The 25,900-nt window shown below is 34.9% G+C and overlaps 2 protein-coding genes across 2 annotated transcripts; both read left to right on the top strand.

The window, feature by feature from the left end:
* The first annotated feature begins 296 nt into the window (after positions 1–296).
* LOC121253382 lies at positions 297–1,364 on the top strand. The gene is made up of 2 exons (XM_041153402.1): positions 297–944; positions 1,044–1,364. The coding sequence occupies exons 1-2, from the start codon at positions 297–299 to the stop codon at positions 1,362–1,364; spliced, it is 969 nt and encodes a 322-aa protein (XP_041009336.1).
* Positions 1,365–22,556: 21,192 nt separating this feature from the next.
* On the top strand, positions 22,557–24,954 carry LOC121251604 (putative cyclin-D6-1). The gene is made up of 6 exons (XM_041150884.1): positions 22,557–22,951; positions 23,142–23,222; positions 23,526–23,621; positions 23,723–23,924; positions 24,036–24,166; positions 24,338–24,954. Exons 1-6 carry the CDS (start codon positions 22,775–22,777, stop codon positions 24,596–24,598), a joined length of 948 nt encoding a protein of 315 aa, XP_041006818.1. The 5' UTR covers positions 22,557–22,774; the 3' UTR covers positions 24,599–24,954.
* Positions 24,955–25,900: the final 946 nt, after the last annotated feature.

Here is a 25,900-nt window from a genome sequence, read left to right as displayed (position 1 = left end):
TCGATTTCTAAGTTACATGCAGAAGTCTTTCTGCAAGATAAGGAATATCACACGGAAACAGAGGATGAAGTAGGGAAGATAAAATTCCATAAGAGGCAATTTGAGAAAATTAGGAGTTCCAAGAGGGTGATCACTCGTGCCAAAATGTTATCTCAGTGACAGGGTCAATATTAGTCTGGAATATAAGGGGAATAGGTACTTCTAAGGGACGGTTAAAGAGTCTGCTGAATAAATGTCAACCGAAGGTGGCAGTGCTGCTGGAACTGTTTCAGCATGTTGATAAAATTCAGATGTATATGCGGCTGTTTCATTTTGATAAGGTAATTACTAATGAGGAGTTTGGTGGGAAAATCTGGGTATTTTGGAAAACTGAAATGGACATGCAGCTGGTCCGAATGGGAACACAGTATTTGTCTTTACATATAGACGACGGGTCTTCACATTTTTTGAGAACTTTTATCTATGCTAAGTGTAATAGATATGAAAGGCAGCTGCTTTGGGAGGAGCTGAGTTCGGCTGGAATGGGTGTGGAGCCTTGTTTGTTTGCTGGAGATTTTAATATAATTCATTCGGATGTGGAAAGGTGTGGTGGTAGTCCAAGGACAAGAGCTGCAATGGATGACTTTAATAGATGGATTCACCAGGGCAGGTTGATTGAAATGAATTCTCAGGGGAGAAAGTTTTCATGGTGCAATGGTCAGCATGGATTATCTAGAGCTTGGGCTAAGTTGGATAGAGTGCTTCTTGATGCAAAGTTACTGATAGCATTTCCGTATGCACGTTGTCCGTATTTATCAAGGTCAACGTCGGATCATAGTCCCATGTTTATAGAATTCCTGAAAGATACTTTTACTTATGGTCCCTCTCCATTTAGGTTTCAGCAAATGTGGATTGAGCACCCTGATTTTATAAGCTTTGTACAGATGGTGTGGTCTGAACCAGCGGTAGGTACGGGACTCATGAAATTAGCTAGTAAACTTAAAAAGCTTAAGGTGGCTCTACGTGAATGGAACAAAATGGTGTTTGGGCAGACCAATACTTAGATTGCTATTTTTGAAGAGAAGGTTGAGGGTCTTGAGCACTTGCTGCAAAGTAATTGGGAGAATGAGGTTGAGAGGGAGCTTGTCAGGTACTCTACTGAGTTGTCTACTTGGAGGCGAAGGGAAGATATAAGATTGGCTCAGATGGCTAAAATTAAGTGGAGAATGGAAGGTGATCGGAACTCAAAATTCTTTCATGTTTGGTTATCCAATAAAAGGCATAGGAAAATTCATAAGTTGAGAACTACGGATGGGTTAGAGTTCAATTCACCAGAAGAAATTCATCTTGGTGCCGAAGAAAATTTTTCGGAGTTCCTACAATGATCAAATCAGCCAAGAGAGTTGCCGGATTTAACAAACTTAATTTGGCCGGTTATTGAAGAAGAGGATTGTGTCCGGCTTAGTTTTATCCCTTCGTTGGATGAAGTTAAAGAGGCTCTCTCGTCTATTCCTATAAATAGTTCTCCAGGGCCAGATGGTTTTGGTGCAGGATTTTTTATGAGCTGCTGGGAGGTGGTAAAAATGGATGTTTTGGGCGCTATCTCAGAATTTTTTTCTATCTAAAAGCCTTCCGAGATTTTATTCGGCTTCTTTCATTGTGCTTATTCCGAAGGTAGATGTGCCTTCGGGGTTTGATAAATTTAGGCCGATAAGCCTTTGCTCAGTCTTTTATAAAATTTGCTCGAAAATTATTGTGAATCGTCTGACAGGTCTTCTTCCCAAATTAGTATCTTTTGAGCAATGAGCTTTTATACCTGGGAGGAGTATATTTGAAAATATTAGTCTTACTCAGGAAATGGTTCATTCATTGAAGAGAACGTCTCATGGTGGTAATATTATGATTAAAGTTGACATGGCAAAAGCATATGATCGGGTGGAGTGGAATTTTTTGCTGGAGGTATTGAGGTGTTTTTGGTTTCCCTCCTCCTTTTTGTAAACTAATTCATGCTTGTATTTTGAATGTATGGTACTCTGTGATACTAAACGGAACGACGAAATGATTTTTTCAAGGGGGTCGGGGACTGCGCCAGGGGGATCCCCTTTCGCCTTATCTCTTTATTATTCTTCAGAGGGTACTATCTAGACTTTTAAAACATAGCTTTATGGCAAAAAAGATTGGAAAATTTTCCCAAGGTAGAGGCACTCCTCATATTTCACATCTTATGTACACTGATGACATTGAGATTTTTCTGAATGAAGGAAAGAAGTCGGTGAGGGAACTGTTATGGGTGTTTGAAAAGTATGAAGATTGGTCAAGACAGAAAATTAATAAAGAAAAGACGGCAATATTTTATTCTCCAAAAATTTCGTTGGTCCAAAAGAGAGCTCTGAAAAGGCTGACAAGGTTCTCGGAAGGCTCGTTTCCTTTTAAATATCTAGGGGTTCCGATTGTCTTGGGGCGTCTTAAGCATGAGCATCTGGAGGAGATGGTTAAAAAAGTCTGGAACAAATTCAGTGGTTGGAAAATGAAAATCCTATCATCGGGAGGCTGGTTGATTCTTCTTCGGCATGTGCTTTCTAGTATGGCTTTACATATATTTGCGGTGTTGCAGGTCCCTCAATCAATTATTAAAGAGTTAAATCGCATGATGAGCACATTTTTTTGGGGTGAGGTGAATGGTAAAGGAAAAAAAAAAGTGGGTGGCATGGGATAGTATTTGTAAGCCAATAGAGGAGGGAGGAATGGGTTTGCGTAATTTGGAGGATATGCAAAAAGCATTGCATATGTGGTTTGCATGGAACTTAATTTAAGGAGAGTCTCTATGGGCTAGGTTCTTTAAAGGAAAATATGTGGGATTTTCGCCTTGATGTCTCATTGATAGGAAAAAAGGAGGGAGGTTTTGGAAAATGATTCTTAAAAGTATTCCTAGTGTCCTTAATAATGCAAAGTGGAGAGTTAGAGATGGGAACATTTTATTTTGGTATGATAAATGGAGATATGGGGGTCTGTTAATTGATGAGCTCCAGATAGTGGGTAATCCGATGCTTAAAGTTAAAGAGTGCAAGTTGTCCAATAGTTGGGATGTGGAACTGTTGAGTACGATAGTGGGACAGGATAATTTGGAGGAAATTATTGAGGCTTTGGTCGTATGTAAGGAAGGGTCTGATGTATTGATCTGGATGAAGCATGAGAGTGAGAATTTTTCTACTAAATCCGCTTGGGATTGCATTCGAATACAAGGTTCTAGTATGGAGTGGCATCCTTGGATGTGGCATAAGTTGCCCCCACTTAAGATTTCATTGTTGATGTGGAAAGCATGGAACATGGCTTTAAGCGTAGATGATCGTCTTCGACGTATTGGAATCCCGATAGTTTCTCGTTGTGATTATTGTGACGAAGGTAAGTATGAAGACCAAAACCACGTACTTTTCGAATGTGAGTTTGCAAAGGAATTATGGCATTATTATGGAGCTACCTTTGGTCTTCCTTTTGGTCTTACTTGGAGGGAGACGATAATAATTTGGTTTCAACGTGCATCCTCAGTATCTCAAGTGGGGCTCATAGTGGGGCTTCTACCTTCCATTATTACTTGGCACCTTTGGCGTAGAAGATGTACTGCACGCATGGAGTGTAGTATTCAGTCTCTTAGTTCGGTCTGGCTTTCTATTAGAAGTTGGATGCGTTTAGTAAGTCGAGATATGAAAAAGGTTAGTAAATGTTCTAGACATGACTTACAGATTTTACAGATATTGAATATTTCGGCTTTGGTTCCTGATAGGAAGTTTTTAAAGCTAGTTGCTTGGCAAAAGCCAGCACAAGGGTGGTTTAAGTTGAATACAGACGGTAGTAGTCTTGGTAACCCAGGTTCTTCAGGAGTGGGTGGTATTATTAAAAATGATCGAGGCCATATGGTTTACGCCTTCAATTCTTATATTGGTTATGGTTCAAAGAATAGAGTTGAATTGTTAGCTGTTCTGCAGGTTCTCAAAGCTTGTAAGGATCTGGGGATTAATTTTGTGGAAATTGAATTAAATTCTCAAGTAGTGATCTCGTGGTGGAATAGGCGAAGGTGTGGGGTGTGGTACCTGGAAGATTTTTGGAAAGAGACTCTAGCACTTATGGATTATATGGTGTGCATAGTTAGACATGTTTATAGGGAGGGAAATAAAGTTGTTAATTGGTTGGCACGGAGTGGTGCGACTGGATTGAACTCTGAATGGAGATTTCTTAGGGATGTGCCTAGGTTGCTTCTAGGATTAATCCGTTGGGATATACTGGGTTTGCCATTTTTGCGTTGCTGTTAGCATCATTATTCATGTGGCTTTTTGGTTGGATTGGTAAGATTTTATGATTTTATGTTTTTGAGTTAACGATGTTTGTGGTTATTTTACAAGAATGGTTTTTTTGCTAAGTATTTTAGTATGTCTTGTCTTGATATAGTTTTCTTTTGGTTAGAGGTTTCCAGTAATTTTGACACCTGGTTTAAGAACTTTCTGGCTTATCTTGTAACCCCAGGTGCCGATCTGTAACCACGATTTTCCTCCGTCACAAGTGAGGGTTTATTAATAAAATTTGAGACAAGATCACTCATGGACAGGTGAACCTTGGCTCTTCTATATATAAAAAAAAGCTAGTATAATATAACTAGTACTATACTAGTTATATAATTATTATAATTAGTATAAGATATCTAGTATAAGTCTAGGCTTCACTTTATGTTGATTTGTATGCTTAAAACTAACGATTCTTGATGAAAAGTTGGCTTTTACGTTCAGTTTTGAGTCGATTTAGCCACGGATCTTCATGGGGGGTGGTCTATTCTGATATGGTCGGTGAGTTTTATCGGGCCATAGCAAAGATGGGGGCTAATAAAGACTCATTCTCGTTTGTTCTTCAAGGAGTCAATATGACTATCTCAGCAGACAGTATCACTGAATTTCTTGGGATCCCCGTGTGGTAGTTGCATACCCTGCACAACAATCGGCTGTAGGGACAGATGGGGAAGATGTCTTTGAGGATGAGGCTCCTGCAAACGATGGTCCCATGCATGATGGCATTCATCTATTGGTGCATGACGATAGGGCTCCTCCATATGATGGCAACAAGGTGACCAAACAGGTTGATTGTATCCCATTTTGTCGCATGCTCAATTTGATTGTCTCACATAATATTGATCCGAGGAAACACAAGACTGATTTCGGCATCGAACAGGCTCTATTTATGTTACCGATAGCATGAGGATAGCCGATTGATCTACCTCTATATTTCCTCATCCGCATCCAATCTAAGACTGAAGGTAGTCTATCGTATGTATTGATGATCTCTAACCTCCCACATAGTTCGGCAATTGATGTGCTAATGACAGAGTATGGGCAACCACATATCGAGGCCCTTTAACAAAATCACTTTTAGCAAGAGTGAGGGTCACTTGCGGAAGGCTCGCATTAACGTTGCAGCGACATGTGATATTGGGACAGAGCGTGATCCACCTTCTAACATGACAGTGCTGATACATATAGAGTAGTAAACGAGCTGAGCTCGAGCGAGCGTGGGATATGCGAGCTTGGCTTGATCACAAGAAAAGCGAGCTTGGGCTCAGCTCATTTATAAGCCGAGCCTAAGTTGTAGATTGAGCTCGGCTCGTTTAAAGGTAAAGAAAACTCAAGCTCAGCTTGAAACTTGGTTTGTTAATGAGTTGAGCTTGAGCTGAACTCGAGCTTGGCTCGAGATAGAAACTTTCTCTATAAATAAATGTAAAATAAATAATAAAAAGTCTTAATAAATGCAGACGTGAAATAACAAATTAAATACAAATTTACATCATGAAGCCTTCAAGACTTTACAATATGGCTAAGGTACATTAAATGACATTGACATCCTAATGGAACAAGTGAATCAAAAATTACTTTACAACAAAAAATTATGGAACTAAGTGCATTAAACTTCAAAACAAAAAATGTGGAGTAAACTCAATAAAGTTCTTAGTCTTCATGAATGGAGCTAGAAATCTTGACACCAACTTGCTGCCCTGGATACACTAATACATTAAAAAATTAAGCTTATTTTTAATCCCTTACATGATTACTCAAATACTTTCAACTTAGTAATACTGTCAATGAATGTTTGACAGAAATGAAAAACTTAATTTGCCCCAACCATCAATGTCATATCTCTAACACAATTATGAAATACAATTACACAAGCAATCTAAGAAATAAAATAAACCATCAGGGATTCATGGAATTAGGTATAGCAATAGGCAAGCCACAAGTAAAAAACCAGATAAGATAAACATAGCAACTTAACATGACACAAGAAAATAAACCAGAAAGCAGCAGTAGGCATACACTAATACACTAAAAAGAATTAAGTTTATTTTTAATCCTTTGAATGATTACTCAAGTACTTTTAACTTAGTAAAATAAAACAAACCATCAAATATAGCAGTATGCAAGTTACAAACCAAATAAAATAAAATAGCAACTTAGCTTGTAGATAAGACAAGAAACAGACAAAAGTTACCAAACCAGATTCTCTTGCAGAAATTAGCATGACACAATTACCAATTTTGGCCAAAATAAAAACAAAATCAACAAGTTACCAAACCAAAACAAAATGAATTCGACACAAGACATTATTAATCGTGGCCAAAATCACCATGACAACAACTCTGCAAGTTATCAAACAAAAACAAAATCAGCATGACACAAGTTCACAATAAGTTACCAAACTTCAACAAAATCAACCAGACGACTGCAATTACCGAATTTCAACAAAATCGCAATGACAGGAAGTTACCAAACTTCTACAAAATTTGAAATTTCCATGACAAAAGTGAGTAAGTTCCCAAAGTTGAACAAAATCACAATGACAACAACCTACATACACTAATACACTAAAAAATATTAATCTCATTTTTAATCCCTTGCATCATTACTCAAGTACTTTTAAGTTAGTAATATTGTCAATGGATCTTTGGTAGCAATGCAAAATTTAATTTGGTATTTACAAAATTTAGAAAATTTGGATGGTTAGGAGTTAGAACATAGAAATTACTTGACATGACTCATATCATCCCAGACAAAATCAAATAGAACAACCAAACTGTCCAAATATTTAAAAGTAAACTATGGAAATAATACAAACTGAGTCTCTATGGCTATGGTAAGAGAATCTGAGTTTCTGATGGAACATCCTTCTATTGACAAGAAAAAATATTAATTAATATTTTTGTAAATAATTGGTGTACAAAATAGTAAAATAGTAACTTAAAATTCAAATAAATATAACACTTACAGAATTAGTTGATGATCTTTTAAGCTCATATAATGCTCTAACCCAATCAGACACACATAACAACATATGTATAGTTTCAGTTGACAATGAAGCTCGATGAGGATCAATGACTCTACCTCCTGTGCTGAATGTTGATTCAGAGCTAACTGTGATAATTGGTGTAGCCAATATATTTTGGGCCAATTTGGATAAAGTTTAAAACTTGAGACTATTTGCTTTTCACCATTCCAAGCCATCAAAACTTGCATTTGAGCCCACTTCCCAGTTATATATACTCTCCTCTAAATAATTCTCCAGGTTTGATTTAATAGGTTGCACTGTATCAACACTTCTAACAAAAGATTTAAATAATGACTAGCCACTCTGCATATTTATCCTAACACTTGAGGAACAACTGGAAGCAAGACTTCGAACATTTTCCTACTCTTTTTGTGCTTCAAGAGTCGAATTGTATTCCTGAACATACTCATCATATAACTTATGCAACACTTGAGAGACATGCTCAATATTCTTAAAAGCTTCCAGCTCTTGATAAATAAAAGGAAAACAAAACCCAATCAGGACCATCTTGAATCTAGGGTCTAACGTTGCAACAATTGCCATCAATAGATTACACTCCCCCCAATATTTCTCAAATGTAGCACTCATTTTTCTTTCCATAGATTTCTTGTACTCATTCTCATCTCTACTCTTCTTACCTAATAGGTCATTCATTCTCTATACTTCATAAAGAAATAAGATTAATGTTGCTGGGTAATCACTTCCGGATACAATATTAGTTACTTCATTGAAAATAGCAAGCAATTGATAAATATTTTCAACTTGCCCCCACTCTTAAACAGCTGGAACTCATTCAAAATTGCTATCTCTATCACCATATCTAGGAAAAACTTCTTTGAACTGAACTGTAGCGTCCAAATTTAAATATGTGTTGTTCCATCTTGTAGGTACATTTAAAATTAGTTTCTTTGAGGGAAATTGTAACTGTTTTACAATTTTACTAAACTGGTTTATCCTACTCTCTGATGCTACTAGATATTTTATATCGTCTCTCACACAATCAACGATCTAACTAATATTCTCAAGTCCATTCTACACAAGTAAATTAGTTATATGCGCATAACGACGTATACGAAACAATTTCCCTCCTAAGGATAATGTTTTCTTCAATCTAAAATCAGCTTTCAAGATTTTAATGGCAATATCATTAGAACTTACATCATTAGAACTTGCATTGTCAACAGTAAATAAACTAACTTTATTCTTAAATCTCCAATCTTGAAAACACTTTTCTAATGCATCAGCAATAAGAAGGCCAGTATGTGGAAGTGACACATTACAAAAGTTCAACACACACCTCTGAAGATGCCAATTAGTATCTATAAAATGACACGTCACTGCCATATATAAAAGCTTTTGGCAAGAAGTCCACATGTTAGTTGTGATATGAACTTTGTTAACAAGTTTAAGCAAAGCCTTTAATTTTGTCTTTCCAGTCTCATAAGTTCTCATGCATTCCTTCTTTGCAGTAGCCCGAGACATTATTTCCCAATATAAAGTGTTTGCACTCAAGAATTTATTAAATACCACATGCTCCATTAAAGAAAATGGATATTCATTGTAAAATATCATATGAGAGGCAAGCTCTTGGACCCTACTATGATCATAGGTAAAGTTTGAGACAATGAAGCCATCATCTGCCTCCTTAGGCTCAACTGCTAAGACTTTCTGTTTTTTCTTAAACCCAATGTATGGCAAACAAGTTGTCAAGTGTCTACGTAGTGTAGTCGTAGAACTTGATCGAGATGCTTTAAAAAAAGTTTTACACCACTTACCTTGAGGCTGTTTAGTCCCATTTCGTTCAATTTCAACAGAATCATTCCATACAGTAGATATCCTCTTTCTTTTCTTTCTATCATAGGCTACTGTTTGGACTTCTGTTGGGCCTCAGTAGAGATAATATTAGGGCCTCAGTATTTGCAGTGTCTCCATCATCATCAACTATGGGCTATACTAAGATAATCCCAAAAGTGTTTTCATTTTCATACTCCTCCACCGGATCAAGATCATTCATAGGATCATCCATTTGCTAGGGTCTAATATTTTTTTAAATACAAAACTAGAAACGTAAAATAAGTATATAAACATTGACCATACAGGTTATATCAATAAACTAAAATAAAACAACCTTGTCTTGATGACTCAAGGTGCCCCTAGAAGCAAGGATACTAAAAGATGTCAAAGTCAAAAAAATTTGACTCCAACAGTTTTGTTATACAGCCTTGCCTTGATGGATTAATGTGTCTCCAAAAGGCAAAACTGATATAGTTGATACTAATCCACTAGAAGATGTTAAAGTTAAACAATTTTGACTCGAACGGTCTTAATATACAGTCTTACCTTGGTGGCTCAATGTGCCTGCAAAAGCATGACACCTCAACAACATACATATAACAGATTGGATAAAATTTATCAACCAAAACATGTTAAAGACACCACCATTTCATACTTGAAGCACAAACATAAACATAAAACAGATTGGATAAGTTTATGAACCAAAATATATTAAACACAGCACCATTTCATACTTGAAGCAAGAACATAAATATAGAATAGATTTGATAAGATTTATCAACCAAAACATGCTAAAGAAAACACCATATTTATAAACCAAAGCATGTTAAAGAAAGCACTATTTCATACTTTCATCAAGAACATAAAGATTTAAAAGAAATGATAATTTATTATCAACTGAGACATGTTAAATAGAACATCTTTAAATACTTAAAGCAAGAAAATAAAGCAAGAACCAGATAGGATCATATTATTAAACCAAGACATGTTAAAGAAAGCATAATTAAATAGTTGACTCAAGAACATGAAGTAAGAACCTGATAGGGTAATTTATAATCAACCAAAACAAGTTCAAGAAAGTATATTTAAATACTTGAAGTAAGAACATAAACATAGAATAGATTGGATAAGATTAATCAACGAAGACATGTTAAATAAAGGATCTTTCAATACTTAAGACAATAACCAAATAGATTAGATTAATAAACCAAGGCATGAACAATAAAGCATCATTAAATACTTCAAGCAAGAACATAAAGCATTAAGGAAGAACCAGAAAAGGTCATATTAATCAACCAAAACATTTAAAAGAAAGCATATTTAAATACTGGGAGCAAGAACATAAAACTAGAACCAAATCTCCACACTCTGACTCTATTCAACAATATACACAAATAACCCGAGAGAACTCAGAGAAGCAAATGAAAAATTGAAAATCTATAGTAAATAAATATAACATAGCACCAGATAGAAGGGGGAATAAGTTAAACTCACAGTGGGTTGTAAATTTTGCTTCAAGCACAGATCAGTTAACAACCTAAGACCCTAACTCTTCAGAAAGTTTTTTCCACAAATTTCATATATGAAATATAAGGTCGAAACATATATTTGTAAACAATTGCAAAATCAATATAGGATCAAGTTAACAACATAAGACCCTAACAGGGCATATTCTGCCATTACAAAATAAAAAATAAATAAAGCATAAATTATCAATCAAAGTAATAGATTGTCACATTCTCACAGAAGCATGCATAGACGACTGGTGATGTATGGCAGAACAGTCAACAGTGTCACACCACTGACCACTTAGGAGTTCGACGTATAGTGTACGTAGATGGTTAGATCAAGATCTACAATGTAACAATACTACAATTTATAAACAGTTAGGAGAGAACCGGATTGAATCTTCAAAAATACTTAGATAAGTTAATAACTAGATAAGTGGCTCCAAATCTGCCAAGTTCCCAACCAAATGCTTAAAAATTGGAAAAGAACCTGGGTAATCAACTCATAGATGGATGAATCAATCAAGCAGAGAACCACGAACGATGAACCACATAATCATGGATTCAGTTGGTTGGGAGTCATAAATGCATTCATTTAATGACCCATTTATTGAGGCCAGGCTGCTATCTCAAAGGTTGAGATTACGGCCACGGCTCCCTGAAAATACGACCTCCGACTGCATCTGCTAGGATTTCTCACAGTTGCAACCGGTATCACTCTCGGCCCCTTAGAATCCCTAGTTGCAAGCCTTCAAGAATCAAGAAGCCTTGATTCCTCGCAAATCAAATAGGAGCCAAGAGGTAACCGACGTAAGCATAGGAGAAGGCTAGGGTTTCTTGATGGCTCTGAGAGAAGGTCTAAAGGAGTGTCGAAGTGTGAAAATGAAATGGTTGAAAAAGAAATTAGATGACTCTTCGAGCATCGCATAACCCCAGTTTTAGGGTATGTAATTAACAGCTCACAATTTTGCATATAAAGATCCAACAGCCTCAGGCCCTCAATAGCTCCACATGTAACACATACACGTGAGTCCGTGACTAGTGAACTCACAAATTAAAGTATCTACTAAATTAAATACTAAGTATTTTTAAGAAAATACTATAGTCTATAAATTATAATACATATTAATTTTTATATACTATAAAACTAGCAAGTAGTGTTGTAGAAAACTAGATTAATAATTAATACATGTTATATATATACTATAATACATGTTAAATACTATAAGATAATGTATTTATAGTATTTAATTATATAAAATTGTCTACCATTATATTTTATCAAACATTATAATTTAGTATTCATAAATCATGATATAATATTATAGTTATATTAATTAATATAATACTATTATACGAATACCGTATATTAACTACAAAATTAGTATTTATGCATAAAATAATAAAATTATACTATTACCGTATACCGTATATTAATTTAAATATTGATACAAGGTCTTATATTTGCATAAAATAATAATATTATTTATGCTTGTAGTTATAATGCATATATAAGAATTAATACTAGACTACTACAACTAGTTACTACACAATAGACACCAGTCTAGTCTAGTAGTCTACTAGTATGAGCTTATTAATTATTAATTATAGATGTAACACCAAATATGTATATTACTTTGTAGTTTATATAATCTTATGAATACAATATTACTACTTATTAATCTTATATAAAGTAATAAGATTAATAACTTGTAATATGCTAAAGATTTTTTTTTTAAATAGTAATATTGTAAGGTCTTTAATAGTACTTCATAGAATGATAGAATCATATGTAGTAAGTTATAAGTTAATAAATTATGACATTAGTCCATAGCCTATAGCCTGTAAGCATAAAGTTTTATATGACAATTCAATATTTGATAAGAATAAGATAAATATATCAATATGATATAGTAATATTATAAATTAAATTTATAGTATATGTATAATGTACTGGACTATACGTATAAGTGACTATAATTCTATATACACGATTAATAATACATATATAACTTTTGGCTATTATATATATATATATATATATATATATATTGTATTATATATCTATAAATATATATGAGTCAAGCTGACGAATCAAGTCGAGTCGAGCTTCATACGAGTTTGTTCAAGAATATTAATCGAGTCAGTCGACCTTTATATGAGTTTGTATTGTTCAATAATCGAGCATAATTCTGTGTTTACAAACAGCCCATTTAATATTCAATTCGAGTCAATTTTGAGTTTAATTGAATCAATTTGAGCTGCCTGTCAAGTAACCTATTCATTTTATAGTCTTAGACACAGAGGCTACAGGGACTACTACCACGGAGATGCGATCCCTGCTCAAGGACCATCACACACTACTTTTGATCTAGGACATGGAGAGGACCACTACGCCCATCATGGTTTAATTGCAAGAGATTGAGGGATGCATTACTATGATGCAAAAAGACGTGGATAATCTTACATAGTAGTGTTATTTTGTATCGATCTTTTTGTTTTGTGTCAAACGTTGCCACTTTAATTAGTATATCGTTTTTATTTATTATATATAACTAACTTGTTTGCAATATAAAAAATTACATTCCCTAGAAAATTTTATTTTTAATCGCAAAATCTTATTTAGCATAAAAAATAGTTAATTAGTTTCTAAATTAATTATATAAACTTTCTAGGACGGCATATGTATCATATTTAATTTACCATAAATAATAATTAATCTTTAGATTTTCATCTTTTGAAAATGATAATTAATAGAATCAAATAATATTTATTGTTAAAATATTATTATATCTTTCAATAAATCTCTATAACTAAATTTATTTCAATTTTCTATGTCAAGGTTCAAACTTATTCTATGAGTATTCGAACGATTTATAAATTTGTTTGAACATAAAATTTCCGTTTGAACGAGATAGCAAGCATCCTGCCAGATTTATTTATATCTTCCCACCAAAAAAATCGTTCAAATGCTTGGATATACATTCGAATAGAAAATTACATACCATTCAACAGTCTCAAACTTTGTTCGAATGAAAATATTACGTTCGAATGGTTTCTAACTTTCCCCCGGCACAATTGTGTATAGTTTTCCGCCTTAAATATTATTGGAACAATTATGTCAACATTCGAATGTAAAATACTATACTGTTCAAACGTATTTGTGAGTTTTCAAACAATTTGCTTTTTGAGACGCTAGAAACTCTAGTTTGAAAAGATATTGTATGTTCAAACGCGTAAAAAATGGCTTCCATGTTTTGGGATGAAATATAATTTTTGTCTCAAATAATTACTTTTAGGGAGGAAGTTTAATTCATTCCTAAAAGATTTCTTACCTAAAAAAAAAAAAAAAAAACAAATTTCTTGTAATGAGATCAAATCATCATGTTGCATAGTTTCATTGACCAATGGGTCAAATCTAAACATTTGGTTTAGATAGACCCTACCTAAATCAAATCTACCCACCCAAATTTGGTTAATAATAGGACATCGACATAAGGCATGAAGGTTGTCCTCCACATCTTCCTTACAAAATCACATATACCATCATTAATGATTTTCCTATGAAACAAATTCTGTTTGGCAGCTAAACTTTCACCACATGCTCTGCATATGAAATTCTTTAGCTTATTTGGAAGCTAAGATTCCAAATACTTTTCCAGAATAGATTAATTACTTGACCATTAGAGCTAGCAACACTCTCCACCTCATCTTTAAAATTTAAAGCAACATGATAAGTTTTCTTAACATTGAACAAATCATTTCTATTTAAACACCAAACTAAATGATCTTCACTCCTGCTGCTATATAAATATAATGGGATTTTCATAATTTTAGTAGCCTCAATCGAAGTAAAAACAAATCTTTCCAAATCATGGCTCCACCCTCCTAAAGAAAAATCCATTCGCTTAGCAACTTGTGCATCTGGTGATAGTGTATTACACTTGGTGCGAACTTTCTTGCTATGAGAATTAGGTAACCAGTTATCATCACAAACTTTGATCCTATCCCCTTTTCCTATCCTCCATGAGTAACCTAATTGTAACTCTCTTTTGGATTCGCAATTACTTTTCCAAATAAAAGAAGGATTACAACCCAAATTCGAATACAAAAAATTACACTATGAAAAATATTTAGCTTTAAAAACTTTGTAAAACAAGGAATCAGTATTATGAGTAAGTCTCCATCCATATTTTTCCAAGAAAGCAAAATTGAAAGTCTCAAGATCCTTGAAACTCACTCCTCGCCTGAACTTTGAGATACACAATTGATCCCAACTTACCTGATGAACTTTTCTTTTGTCTCCTTGTTGACGCTACAAGAACTTTGCAAACATACTTTTAACTCCCTGCAAAAGCCTTTGAGCAAATTGAAACTCATAGTATAGTTTGGAATAGCCTGCACAATTGCTTTTATGAGTATTTCTCTACCTGCCTATGACAGAAGCTTTTCCTTCCACCCCTATAGCTCTGCTAGATTTTCTCCTTGATATCTCGAAAGGTGTGATGTTTTAATCTACCAATAAAAGAACACAAACCAGATATTCATCATGATGTCTAATGGACTGCACACCTCAGATTTCTTTAATACTATTCACCTCTTTAACCCCAGTGTTTTTACTAAAAAACAACTCAGTTTTCTCCTTGTTAAGTTGTTGCCCTGGAGCGCCTCATAAATTGATAAAATGCTATTAAGTTTCTCATCTACAGCCTTCGATGCTCGACAGAAAATAATACTATCATCAATAAAGAATAAATGACTACTTGTAGCATACACAAATCTGCTGTAATATTCCCTGTAATTATGCTACTTGTAGCATAAAAGATAAGACATCTACACATGACACAAACAGATAAGGAGAAAGTGGACAACCTTATCTCATACCACTTGTAAGCGCAATAGAAAAAGTTTGAACACCATTGAGTATAACTTGATAGGAGACTGAATCGATACAGGCTCTAATGAGATTACCCATCTAGAGTTGAATCTCAATTTCTACCTAACTGGTTCAATAAAACCCCACTCTACTCTATTATAAGTCTAACTCATTTTGAGCTTGATGAACATGCAACCCTTTCTATCGCTTTTCCAACTTCTAGGATCATGCACAGTTTCAAAACCAATCAAGACAATATTTGCTATCAACCTTCTAGGTACAAAAGTGCATTGGGTATCCGGAATAACTTGAGGCAAGACTGACTTAAATCTATTCGCAATCACCTTTGTAATAATTTTATAGATCACATTACAGAAGCTAATAGGTCTATAGTCATTAATTCTCTCAGGGTTTCTCTTCTTGGGTATTAGCACAATGTTTGTATGATTAATACCATGCGATATAGCGCTAGAATTTAAAGAATGCAAAACTATGCAAGTAACATAATCTTCTACAATGTCCCAATATTTTCAGAAAACAAAGGAGACACACCATCTAGAACTGGAGCTTTTAGAAGTTGCATATGAAATAAGGCTTTCTTAACCTCCTCACAAGTAAACTCACATAGCATATTTGCATTCATTGAAGCAGTAACTTTTGGCTTGATGGAGATAAGAACAGAATTCATGTTACTTGGATTGGTTGAAGAAAAAAAATTAGAAAAGTATTCTCTAATGACTACTATATCCTTCCATTCTCTTAAAGTTCCCCCATTATCTGGAATACTTCTAACAAAATTTTGATGATATCTCTGTGACACCTTATAATGAAAGAATTTTGTGTTTTGATCACCTGTACTTAATAAAGATAGTCTTGATCTTTGTTTCCACATCAACTCTTCTTGTTCCACGGGTAGATTGATATCTTCCTTAACTGCTCTAATAGCTGTTGGAGGATGAAGTGTTAACTAACCCTCTTGAAATAAAGCAAAACCCTTCAATTAGTAGCCAATTCTTGTTTCATATTTAGAAACCGAGATCTACTACATTGGGTTAGCTTGCTTCCACAGTCTTTAACCGTTAGGCTTCCAATTGCATCTTCAAATCCTGATACCCTTACCCACATCGAAACAGTTTTCTTGAAAATTAATATTACAATCCACCCGTTTGGTGACCAACATCAGATCACTATGATCAGAAATAGAAGTAACTAGATTCCTAACTGTACATGAATGATACAACTCCAACCAATCCAAAATTTCCACAATCGATCCAGCCTCTCCTTTATTTTAGCAATACTTGCTCTCAAATTATTCCATGTAACTAAAGAACCATCAATATCGAACCCTTTGAATATATAGTAGTCAAGAGAGTACATGAAATCTTGCATCTGCTAACCTGGTCATTCTCTACCTCCCACTTTCTTGGAGCTAGAGATAATCTCATTAAAATCTACAAAACATAACCAAGGCCCATCTTGAACATTCTTTAAATGTTGCATAAGTCGCCAGATTTCTTTTCTATGACCAATCTCGGGGTGACCATAAATCGTAGCTTGACATCAAGAACTCTTACATCAAAATGATGTTTCAAATAAGATGACAACACGAAGTTTACTTTTGTTTGCCAAAATAAACAGATTCCACCGCTTTGTCCCTCACTAGCCACTACTAGATAACTAGAAAAACCCAATTTATATTTCAGCCCTTCATTACATTGAGTACTAATCTTCATTTCCATCACAATAACGACATCAAGATCTTCCCTTTAGACCAGATCACGAAGTGCACGAACTCTCCGAGGGTTCTAAAGCGCTCGAGAGTTCCAACTCATGATTCTCAAGGCTGTCGGTGGGGCTAATTTTTAGCCTCTGCTCATAAAATGGGAATCTCCACCATGGAACCATCATCAATAAACTTATGTTTCTTCAAATGGGAGTGGGCAAGAATTTCCTTAGTAGATTGCTCCGTAGGAGACCTTTTAGCTAGCACCAACGTCGAATTGGCCTTCTTCCCTTTATGATGTGCTCCTTCAGACTTATGATGCCAAGCCCCTACTTTAGAAACAAAACTCTTAGATAAAGTCTCAACACTATTACCCAGTAAGTGAAAATCACCAATTCAGTCATGGCCTCTATCATGATAGGATCTTGGCCTAGCACAAAGTCATTAACTTTAGGTCAATTTATGGTTGGTAGAGATAAGGCGTTTCCGTAGCCGTTATTTCTTTGAATTCAATCATCTGTCCCAATTGTCTAGTGTCTGTAACTTGCCTTTCCCTTCAAAATTGCTCCAAAAATGGCTACATTCTTAGCTGTTGGCAACTCGCCGAATATGTAATTCAAATCACCTAAAGGATGTTGGGTTTGTGGAGCCTAGCTTTGTTGGTCTGTCGGCTCGATTTGATGACCCGATTCAACAAGGATGCGTTATGGTTTTTTGGTAGATTGTTAAGGAGGCTTGGGCCATGGAGCACATGCTTGGACTAATAGGCCCAAGCTGAAGGGAACACGACAAAGCCTTGTGGGGGTCCGCGGGGGCAATGCCCCTAGGGAAAAAGTGCCGGGCAGAAAAAGCACCAAGTAGAAAATTTGCTCGACATTCGCACGGCCAGTGGCTTGATCGAAACTCAGACAAAGATCAGTTCGCTCGAGTCGCTCTCAATAGGTTGCTCAAGCGAGCATCAGACAAAAATCTCGCTCGAGTGAATAATACAGAAAAGTGAAAGTTAGTGATTTCGTCATGTCACGGTATATGTACTTTATGAACAGTTTAGTAAGTCCTGAGTGTTCTAAACAGTGAGATTTCGCACTAAAATTTATTTTTTGATTCCTCAGCATAATAAAATCCTCTGCAATTCTATAGACCCGTTATTTTTGTTACATGTGATTGATTTGCTTATATTTGCTTTTACTTCTTTGTCATCGTTGTGTTTTCACAACAAACGAATTGTCGCATCGTCCACTTTTTTGACTGATGTATTGTGGACTCGTAAGCGATTCTCCAAAAAATTCCCGTCAATTTGCATCCATGGGAAGCCATTCTTCTCAAATTGTTCCCTATTTTTCAGCCACAATATACAATCCATATCCCCATGACCCAAACGCCCATAGCAAGAGCAAAAGGTAGAGAGTCTCGTATTTGAAATTTACCCACACTACATTCGAAGCACCCACCTCTACACGTTTCCCTCTAGGTAATCATTGAATTATATCCAGAGAAATACGTACACGTACATACTCACCGCACCCTGGTTTATCTTCTGTAAGATGAATATCCTCAATTGTCCCTAAAGTTTCAGCGATCCTTCTAATGGCTAGAGAGAATTCATACCATTTAAAGGAAGGTAATACATACGAACTCAGAAAGACGCAAAAGATATTGGCGCCCGGGAAAGCTCAAGACAACCATCATCTTCTGCCATCACCACCAAACTTTTATCAAGCGTCCAAGGACCATTAAGCATCACCCTTTCTTTATCACCTTTAGCAAAAAATTCCACAAAGAAGATATTTTCACACATGTCGTAGATATGAAAACTCTTAGATGGTTTCCATTATATATTCTTCATCATGGTTTTGAAAGCTTCCCGATTGAAGGGTTTATTTGATAAAAGTTTGAAAAAGCAGTGCTCAGCCTGAAACTTTGTATCCAATCACAAACTATCTTGGATAATAATCTCATTCTGTTCTATTTTCGACAACGATAAAGACTTCCACCTTACGTTCCGAGATGTTTTCATCCATGAATGAGAAAAAACAAACTAAACAGCCCTAGTGGATGGGCAAGAAAGCCTTGTATACATAGTCGACAAGAGAAAAGACTCATACCGCAGAGTGAGAGAGATGCCGAGTACTCACATGGTCTAGATCTTATACGTGTATATTTGAGCCTTTCTAATCATGTATTTTTATAAGAAGAACTCAATTAATTTAAGAGGAATAAAACAAAAAAATTAAAAATAAATAAAAATAAGTATGGTGTGTCGGATGATCATAAGTAGAAAAGCTCATGAGAGAAATAGTGAATATATAAGGTTCTAAAATGAGGTTTTTTTTTAAAAAAGATGAACAAATAAAATAAAACTCGAGGATGGCAGCATATATATATATATATATATATATATAATTATCCAATAGCAACGCGCGCGAAACATTATAACTACATAAGAGGCAAAACTATGCAGAGGGGCTCCCAAAACGCTGCATTATTAGTGATGCTTCCTGTACCGATCATCATGGAAGGCTAGCTGATAATTATCATCAAAAGCACATATAGCTAGTCAGTACCCTGTGCGCATGACATTGTGATCAAGGCCTGTTAGCCACATCATGTATTTGATCTAGCTACTTCCGGCCCATATTCTAATTCCTTTTAATTGAGGTTTATCTTGGCGTCTTTCTTCCCATTAATGGCTCCTTATAACGAAAGTCAAAGAATCATGCTACTTTCCCAGAAGCCTTTTACGATAATTACTTTAATTTTCACATCAGAAATGTGTTGATGATCAGTGTCTCAATAAAGAAGCTGTTTGCAAATTAACCCATAATATATGCATGCATGTGTGTAACTCTTTCTCAACAGTACTACTTCTGTAATCTTCAAATACAGAATACATTTCTGATCATGCTGATGATGATCTGCAGATCAGAGTAAAAGGCATTAATCCCAAAACCTGTAATTGCTTTTCTACAAAGAGGAAGTTGCTCAAACTCAAAGGGCTTATATTCATCAGGCACCATATAAAGCAAAAAGTCAAAAAGTTTTAAAGAAGTGGTTAGTAGTTACAAAAGTAGGCGCCTTTGAGAAGTATGATTCCTTTAATTTCGCTCAACAACGATCATACATATATATGACATGCAGTATTATATATACATGGATTTAATTTAAGATTGGGAGTTATAATTGTTTCTGTTCCCATTCACCACCTTTAGCTTGACTGATTGAGATTGAGATATTGCAAGGAAAAAAAAAAAAAAAAAGGAGATTCGCTCTGGCATCCATTAGCTAGGAGATAATAAAGTTATAAGCAGACAAATATATATATATATATATATATGATAGATATAGGCTTCTATTTTTATGGTTCTAAATGGTCATTCATGATCAGGTTTGTTCCAACCACATTTTTCCGATCCTTTTATGTGTCACCCAAATAAGTCTAAAAGTAGTGTATCCTAGTCGCCAAACATCTCACCTATAATACATAATGTTATCTTATGAAATACGCGTATGCATGTCGGCAATTATGCTAACTTGCTCGATCGAATATTGAATGCGCGCAGAGGTCAATTGCATGCAGCACGCATGAATTACGTCGTACCTCTTGGAAATTTGCGCTTAAATATCAGCAATGGTCCCGAATGTTTATATAGGTAGTGCCATATATATATATATATAGATATGGTGATAATTTTCTGTATTGAACCTTGTTTCTCTCCTATAATTTAATTTGGAGTCTTCCCCTGAGATAAATAAATATCTTCTCAATTAGAATAAGCTTAAGTACTTGAAACTAACAAGACATGCATATATAAAGCCCTCGCACTAGCCATTTTACAGTACAAAGAATCAAAAACTCAGTATACTTGTTGATCGACTCCCTAAAGTCCGTTTAATTAGCTAGCAACCATTCGATCTAACAGCCATCTGTTAACTCTTCAAAAAAGATTCCATCAAATTCTTGCTTAAATTTGAGAGTTTCAAGTAGAAGAGATAAATATATGAATAATTGGACCTTACAACATTTATTAATTGTTGCCCTTATGGATTTTTCGTACACTTCTTAATGTTCAAAATTGTTTGCAAAACAATTTTTCCATCATATGAGTTATCACCTCATCTCATTATTACAATTTTTTCAAATTTTCATACAAAATATAATAAACAATTCAATTTTTTCAAATCTCAAAACAATAATAATATTAAAAAATAATATTCTAACAATATTTTATTCAACTTATCTAAAACAATTTCATCTCATCTCATCTCTCAATCCAAATGGGGCCTAAAGGGATCATCTTGATCCCAATCTCTCTCTCTCTCCCCCCCCTCTCTCTCTCTCTCTATATATATATATGTATGTATTTATGTATGTATGTATGTATGTATAGGTATTCCATATTCATGTCCCTTTTTGACTTCTTATTTTCCCTTCCGCTTAATTTATAATATGGAAAATTGGCGATGTTATTATATTAGCATGCACATAAAAACTACGAAAATGAGTTTTGTACGTCCCATTGATATATATATATATATATATATATATATATATAATAGTGTCTGAGCCCAGCATGCTGGCATTCCTGATTGACTAATTCCATGTTAATCAAACCCCAAGAAACACCGCGTTCTACATTTCGTGTTTAATTAAAATCAGTCTAGACATGTAGAGTAATACAGCTTTTCAATTTCCATGCATAAAATAGTGCGCGCCATGCATGCATTAATCTATGCTAATTAATTTGTCCTATATATATATTGATAGCCGCTTCTGCTTGTAATTGAATACAGAGGCATGAAAACAAGCTCATTTCGTCCTGGCAATTAAGGACATGAAAAAACTGGATTCTAGTATTTGGTGTATTCATTTATTATCTCATGAGATTAAGGGCAGATCTAGCTAGTACTGGATCATCTAAAGACGTTTCCCTTCCACTAGTTGTATGCATGGGTCGGTTTGGTATGAAGTAGTTTGCGACGACATATCAAACTTGTCGTTGTCCAGAGTCCAGACCCTAATTTATTTAATTTGACAAAAACTACAGATAAATTCACAATATCATCGATCCCGTAGAGGGACCCTAATAATATTTCCAATCCGAACGTCTCTCTACGTCTCCCGATGCACATTTTCTTTTCATTAATAAATTTATTTTTTGCATGAAAAATATATTTACATATATAGTACTGTAAAGTGAATTGGGTGGGAGGACAAGAGTCAATGGCAGTTAAAACTAAGCTCATCGTTTAACTTTCCACCCAATCCTCTTCGGACATACCTTCCACTCTCCGCGAAGTCCAGAACCATCCGAATATCGAGCCAAAAAAGAATGGAAGAAAAACACTACAAGATAGAGAGCTGCAACCAGAGCAGTGAATTTCAAGTATCCACGCATCTTCTTTTACCATAAAACACACACCTTTCCCAGCTTTTAATTATTTATCCCTTTTGTTTTTTTATTAAACAATCATGTGTTGCTTCTTGTATCCTCAACCCCAGTTCTGAGATCCTCACACACACTAGGACTCACGGCCATGGAGTTCGATCTTGAAAACCCGTTGACTAATTTCCACGAACCCAACTCCGACACGATCGCTTCTCTCTTCCTTATTGAATGTGATCACATGCCATTAGAAAACTACTTTCAGAGTCTCCAAACCAACGGTTTTGATATATCTGTTCGACATGAAATCATTTCTGAAATTTCCAAGGTATTCATTCGTTTGCTTGTGTTAATTTGTTGGGATATCTTTACCTTTTTATCGGAAGAGAAGACGAAAACGTACAATGAAGTGTTTGAATTTTTGTTGGAAAATATATATATATACTTCATCTTGTTCTTCAAAAAACCAAAAGCATTTGTTTTTTTTTATGATACTGATCTATGTTTGTTTTTCCCAGTTCTGTTGCAGGTTCGATCCGCTCTTATCGTACCTTGCCGTTAATTATCTTGATCGGTTCTTGTCTAGCCAAGGGATGCTGGTAAAGAAACTTGATTACATTCTGGAGACTTGAACAGTTTTTCATCTGTCATTAATTATTGTACTATTTTTTTTTTATATGTTTGGCTTTTTAAAATTATAGCAGTTTGAAAGTAGATATTTGTGAGTGAATATTTATAGCTTTTGGAAGCTTAAAAAAAACATGTCGTATTGATAATTTTCTAGTGTTTTTTTTAGAACAAACAAGTTATTTTCTGGAATTCCAACATAAATGGCACATTACTTGCATGTTTTAAGGGTTCAATTGCTTTGATATATTCTAAGAATGATCTTGTTATAACAGCAACCAAAGCCATGGATCCTAAGTCTTCTTGCAATCTCCTGCATTTCTCTAGCTGCCAAGATGATGAAAGCAGAGGTTTCCCTCGTTGATTTTCAGGTAAATCTACGTGCCAACATAATGTAAACCAAATAATTGATGAAAAACTTTCAATATTCAGAAAAGCTTATCTAACTCTTTCTGCTTTTTGCTTGGAATAGGGTGATGGAGGTTTTATTTTTGACCCACAAACAATAGAGAGAATGGAGATCCTCATCTTGGGAGCTCTAAAATGGCGAATGCGTTCAATCACACCCTTTTCTTTCATTTCTTATTACATATCTCTGTTCCAACTTCAAGACCCACCATTGTGGCAGTCTCTCAAAGCTCGAGCTACTGAAATCATATTCAAATCTCAAAATGGTACGTACCCAGAAAAGAAATATTCACAAAAAAGAAAAGTCAACATGCCATTGGCATGATTGGCCGGGCTCCTCCTCTGATTCAACTAACAAATCTTTATTTCGTTATCAGATATCAAGCTTTTGGAGTTGAAGCCTTCTATTATTGCTGCATCAGCGCTTCTTTACGCTGCTCATGAATTATTACCCTTGCAATATCCGTTCTTCAGAAAAGCAATATTTTGTTCTTCATATGTAAATAAAGTAAATATTCCAACTCTCAACCTTTCAAAATTTTCTTATCATTGTGGTAAATTTGGTCAGCATTTTGAAAGCATTCCAGCAAGATGAAACTAATGCTCTATAAAGTTACCAAAGTGGTGATCCTCTTTTCTCCTTTGTTTTCACTATAAAAATGGTACAAAATTGTTGCAGGAAAACTTGTTGCAATGCTACAATGCAATGCAGGACATAGTGATGGATGGGTACGACTCAGTGTTCGATCTGGCATCGAGCTCAATCACACCGGTCAGTGTGTTAGAGCAGCAGTTTTCAAGCTCCGAATATGGAGAAACCAATGGCACAACTCCAACCACTACCATTAGATCAGCAGGGATGAGGGACGTCAAGAGGAGGAAAATCATTAATTACTGTGACAATCTCACGGTCCAGATTTCTCGGATTCAACAATGCTGAGGAAAGCCTGATTCCAGAGTTTATTCACTGTTCCTGTACTTTACCTGCTTCGAGTAACAAACAGAAAGTGAGAAAGAAAAAGGGGGACAAAATCACTGCTGTATTATCTCTGCATGGCCCATTTCTTTGCATAAAACAGATTGACGAGGAAGGAAGGAAAGAAAGAAGAAAGAACAGAATTTTTGTTTCAATTTGTTTTTCTTGGGACCAAACAAAAGACAAAAACACAACTTTGAATTGTATGGTTGAATTTTTAGTATCTCATGTTTTGGCTTTAGTGTGGTTGTGTTTGTTTCTGGAAAAGGAATAATAATATTATCGACAGCAAAAAAATATTTTCCTTCGACAAACGAATTTTGTATTGTAAACAGAATCTTACGAAGGATAAGAGAATAAATGAAGAGAGAGATATTTACAATGTATAAGTATTGTGTAATCCTTTTGAAAAAAGTAAATAAATACAGAACTCACGTGATAAAAAAAATTAATTTTTTAATAATAAATTCAACTATTTTTCAAAAAAATTATGCTGTACTTATGCAATACGTAGCATTACTAAAGTGGAATATTCACACTCAGAAATAGTTTACAGGTTTGACAACATGCTTAGGTTCACCGAACTGCAAAAATTTTATTTGAAGTGACAATAAGAAATAAAGTACAACGGCCATACAAAGATTTAATACAATATATAATAAACCTAATTAGTCGGATTAATTGCCAACATACTTCTTCCCAGCATTTTTCTAAAGACTCGCTCTCTAATCTTGTGAAAATTATTAATCTTTTAATGGTTTGGTGCAAACCCATCGATGGTCCCCTGCCTAATGAGATATCTTTATCGAAGATATAATCTGGAGATATCTGTTCCTGTACCTGCAAGATGATAGCAACCGCACATAGGGATTTTGGACCACTAGATGGGTTGATCTTTCTCTTACATGTCAAGGATGAATATTCGAAAGTTTTATATTGTGGCTCTACATGAATGGGTGACAAGGTGCCACCCACATGGCCTATTAAGTGCATCTTTAGGTATTATTTAAAGATCCATAACTTAATTTACCACTAATTTTTTTTTTTAATAGAAAATAGACATCATTTCATTTCAAAACTAAATTCCTGTTATAAGCTTTTCGTACACAAATATCTTTGCGACGGCATTGTCTAAACTTCAAAAACTCTCAAAAGAAAGAGTATTAATCTCTGTATAAAACAGATGTAGAATCAACCCGTAACCAAACTCCATCCTCAAAAGAGGAGAAGTAAACACTACACCCATCCTCCTAACCGGAGGAGGGA

This window comes from Juglans microcarpa x Juglans regia, chromosome 2S (genome assembly GCF_004785595.1).
Source record: "Juglans microcarpa x Juglans regia isolate MS1-56 chromosome 2S, Jm3101_v1.0, whole genome shotgun sequence".
Taxonomy (NCBI): domain Eukaryota; kingdom Viridiplantae; phylum Streptophyta; class Magnoliopsida; order Fagales; family Juglandaceae; genus Juglans; species Juglans microcarpa x Juglans regia.
The sequence above is the reverse complement of the archived record's forward strand: the minus strand, read 5'-3'. Positions and strand labels throughout refer to the sequence as shown.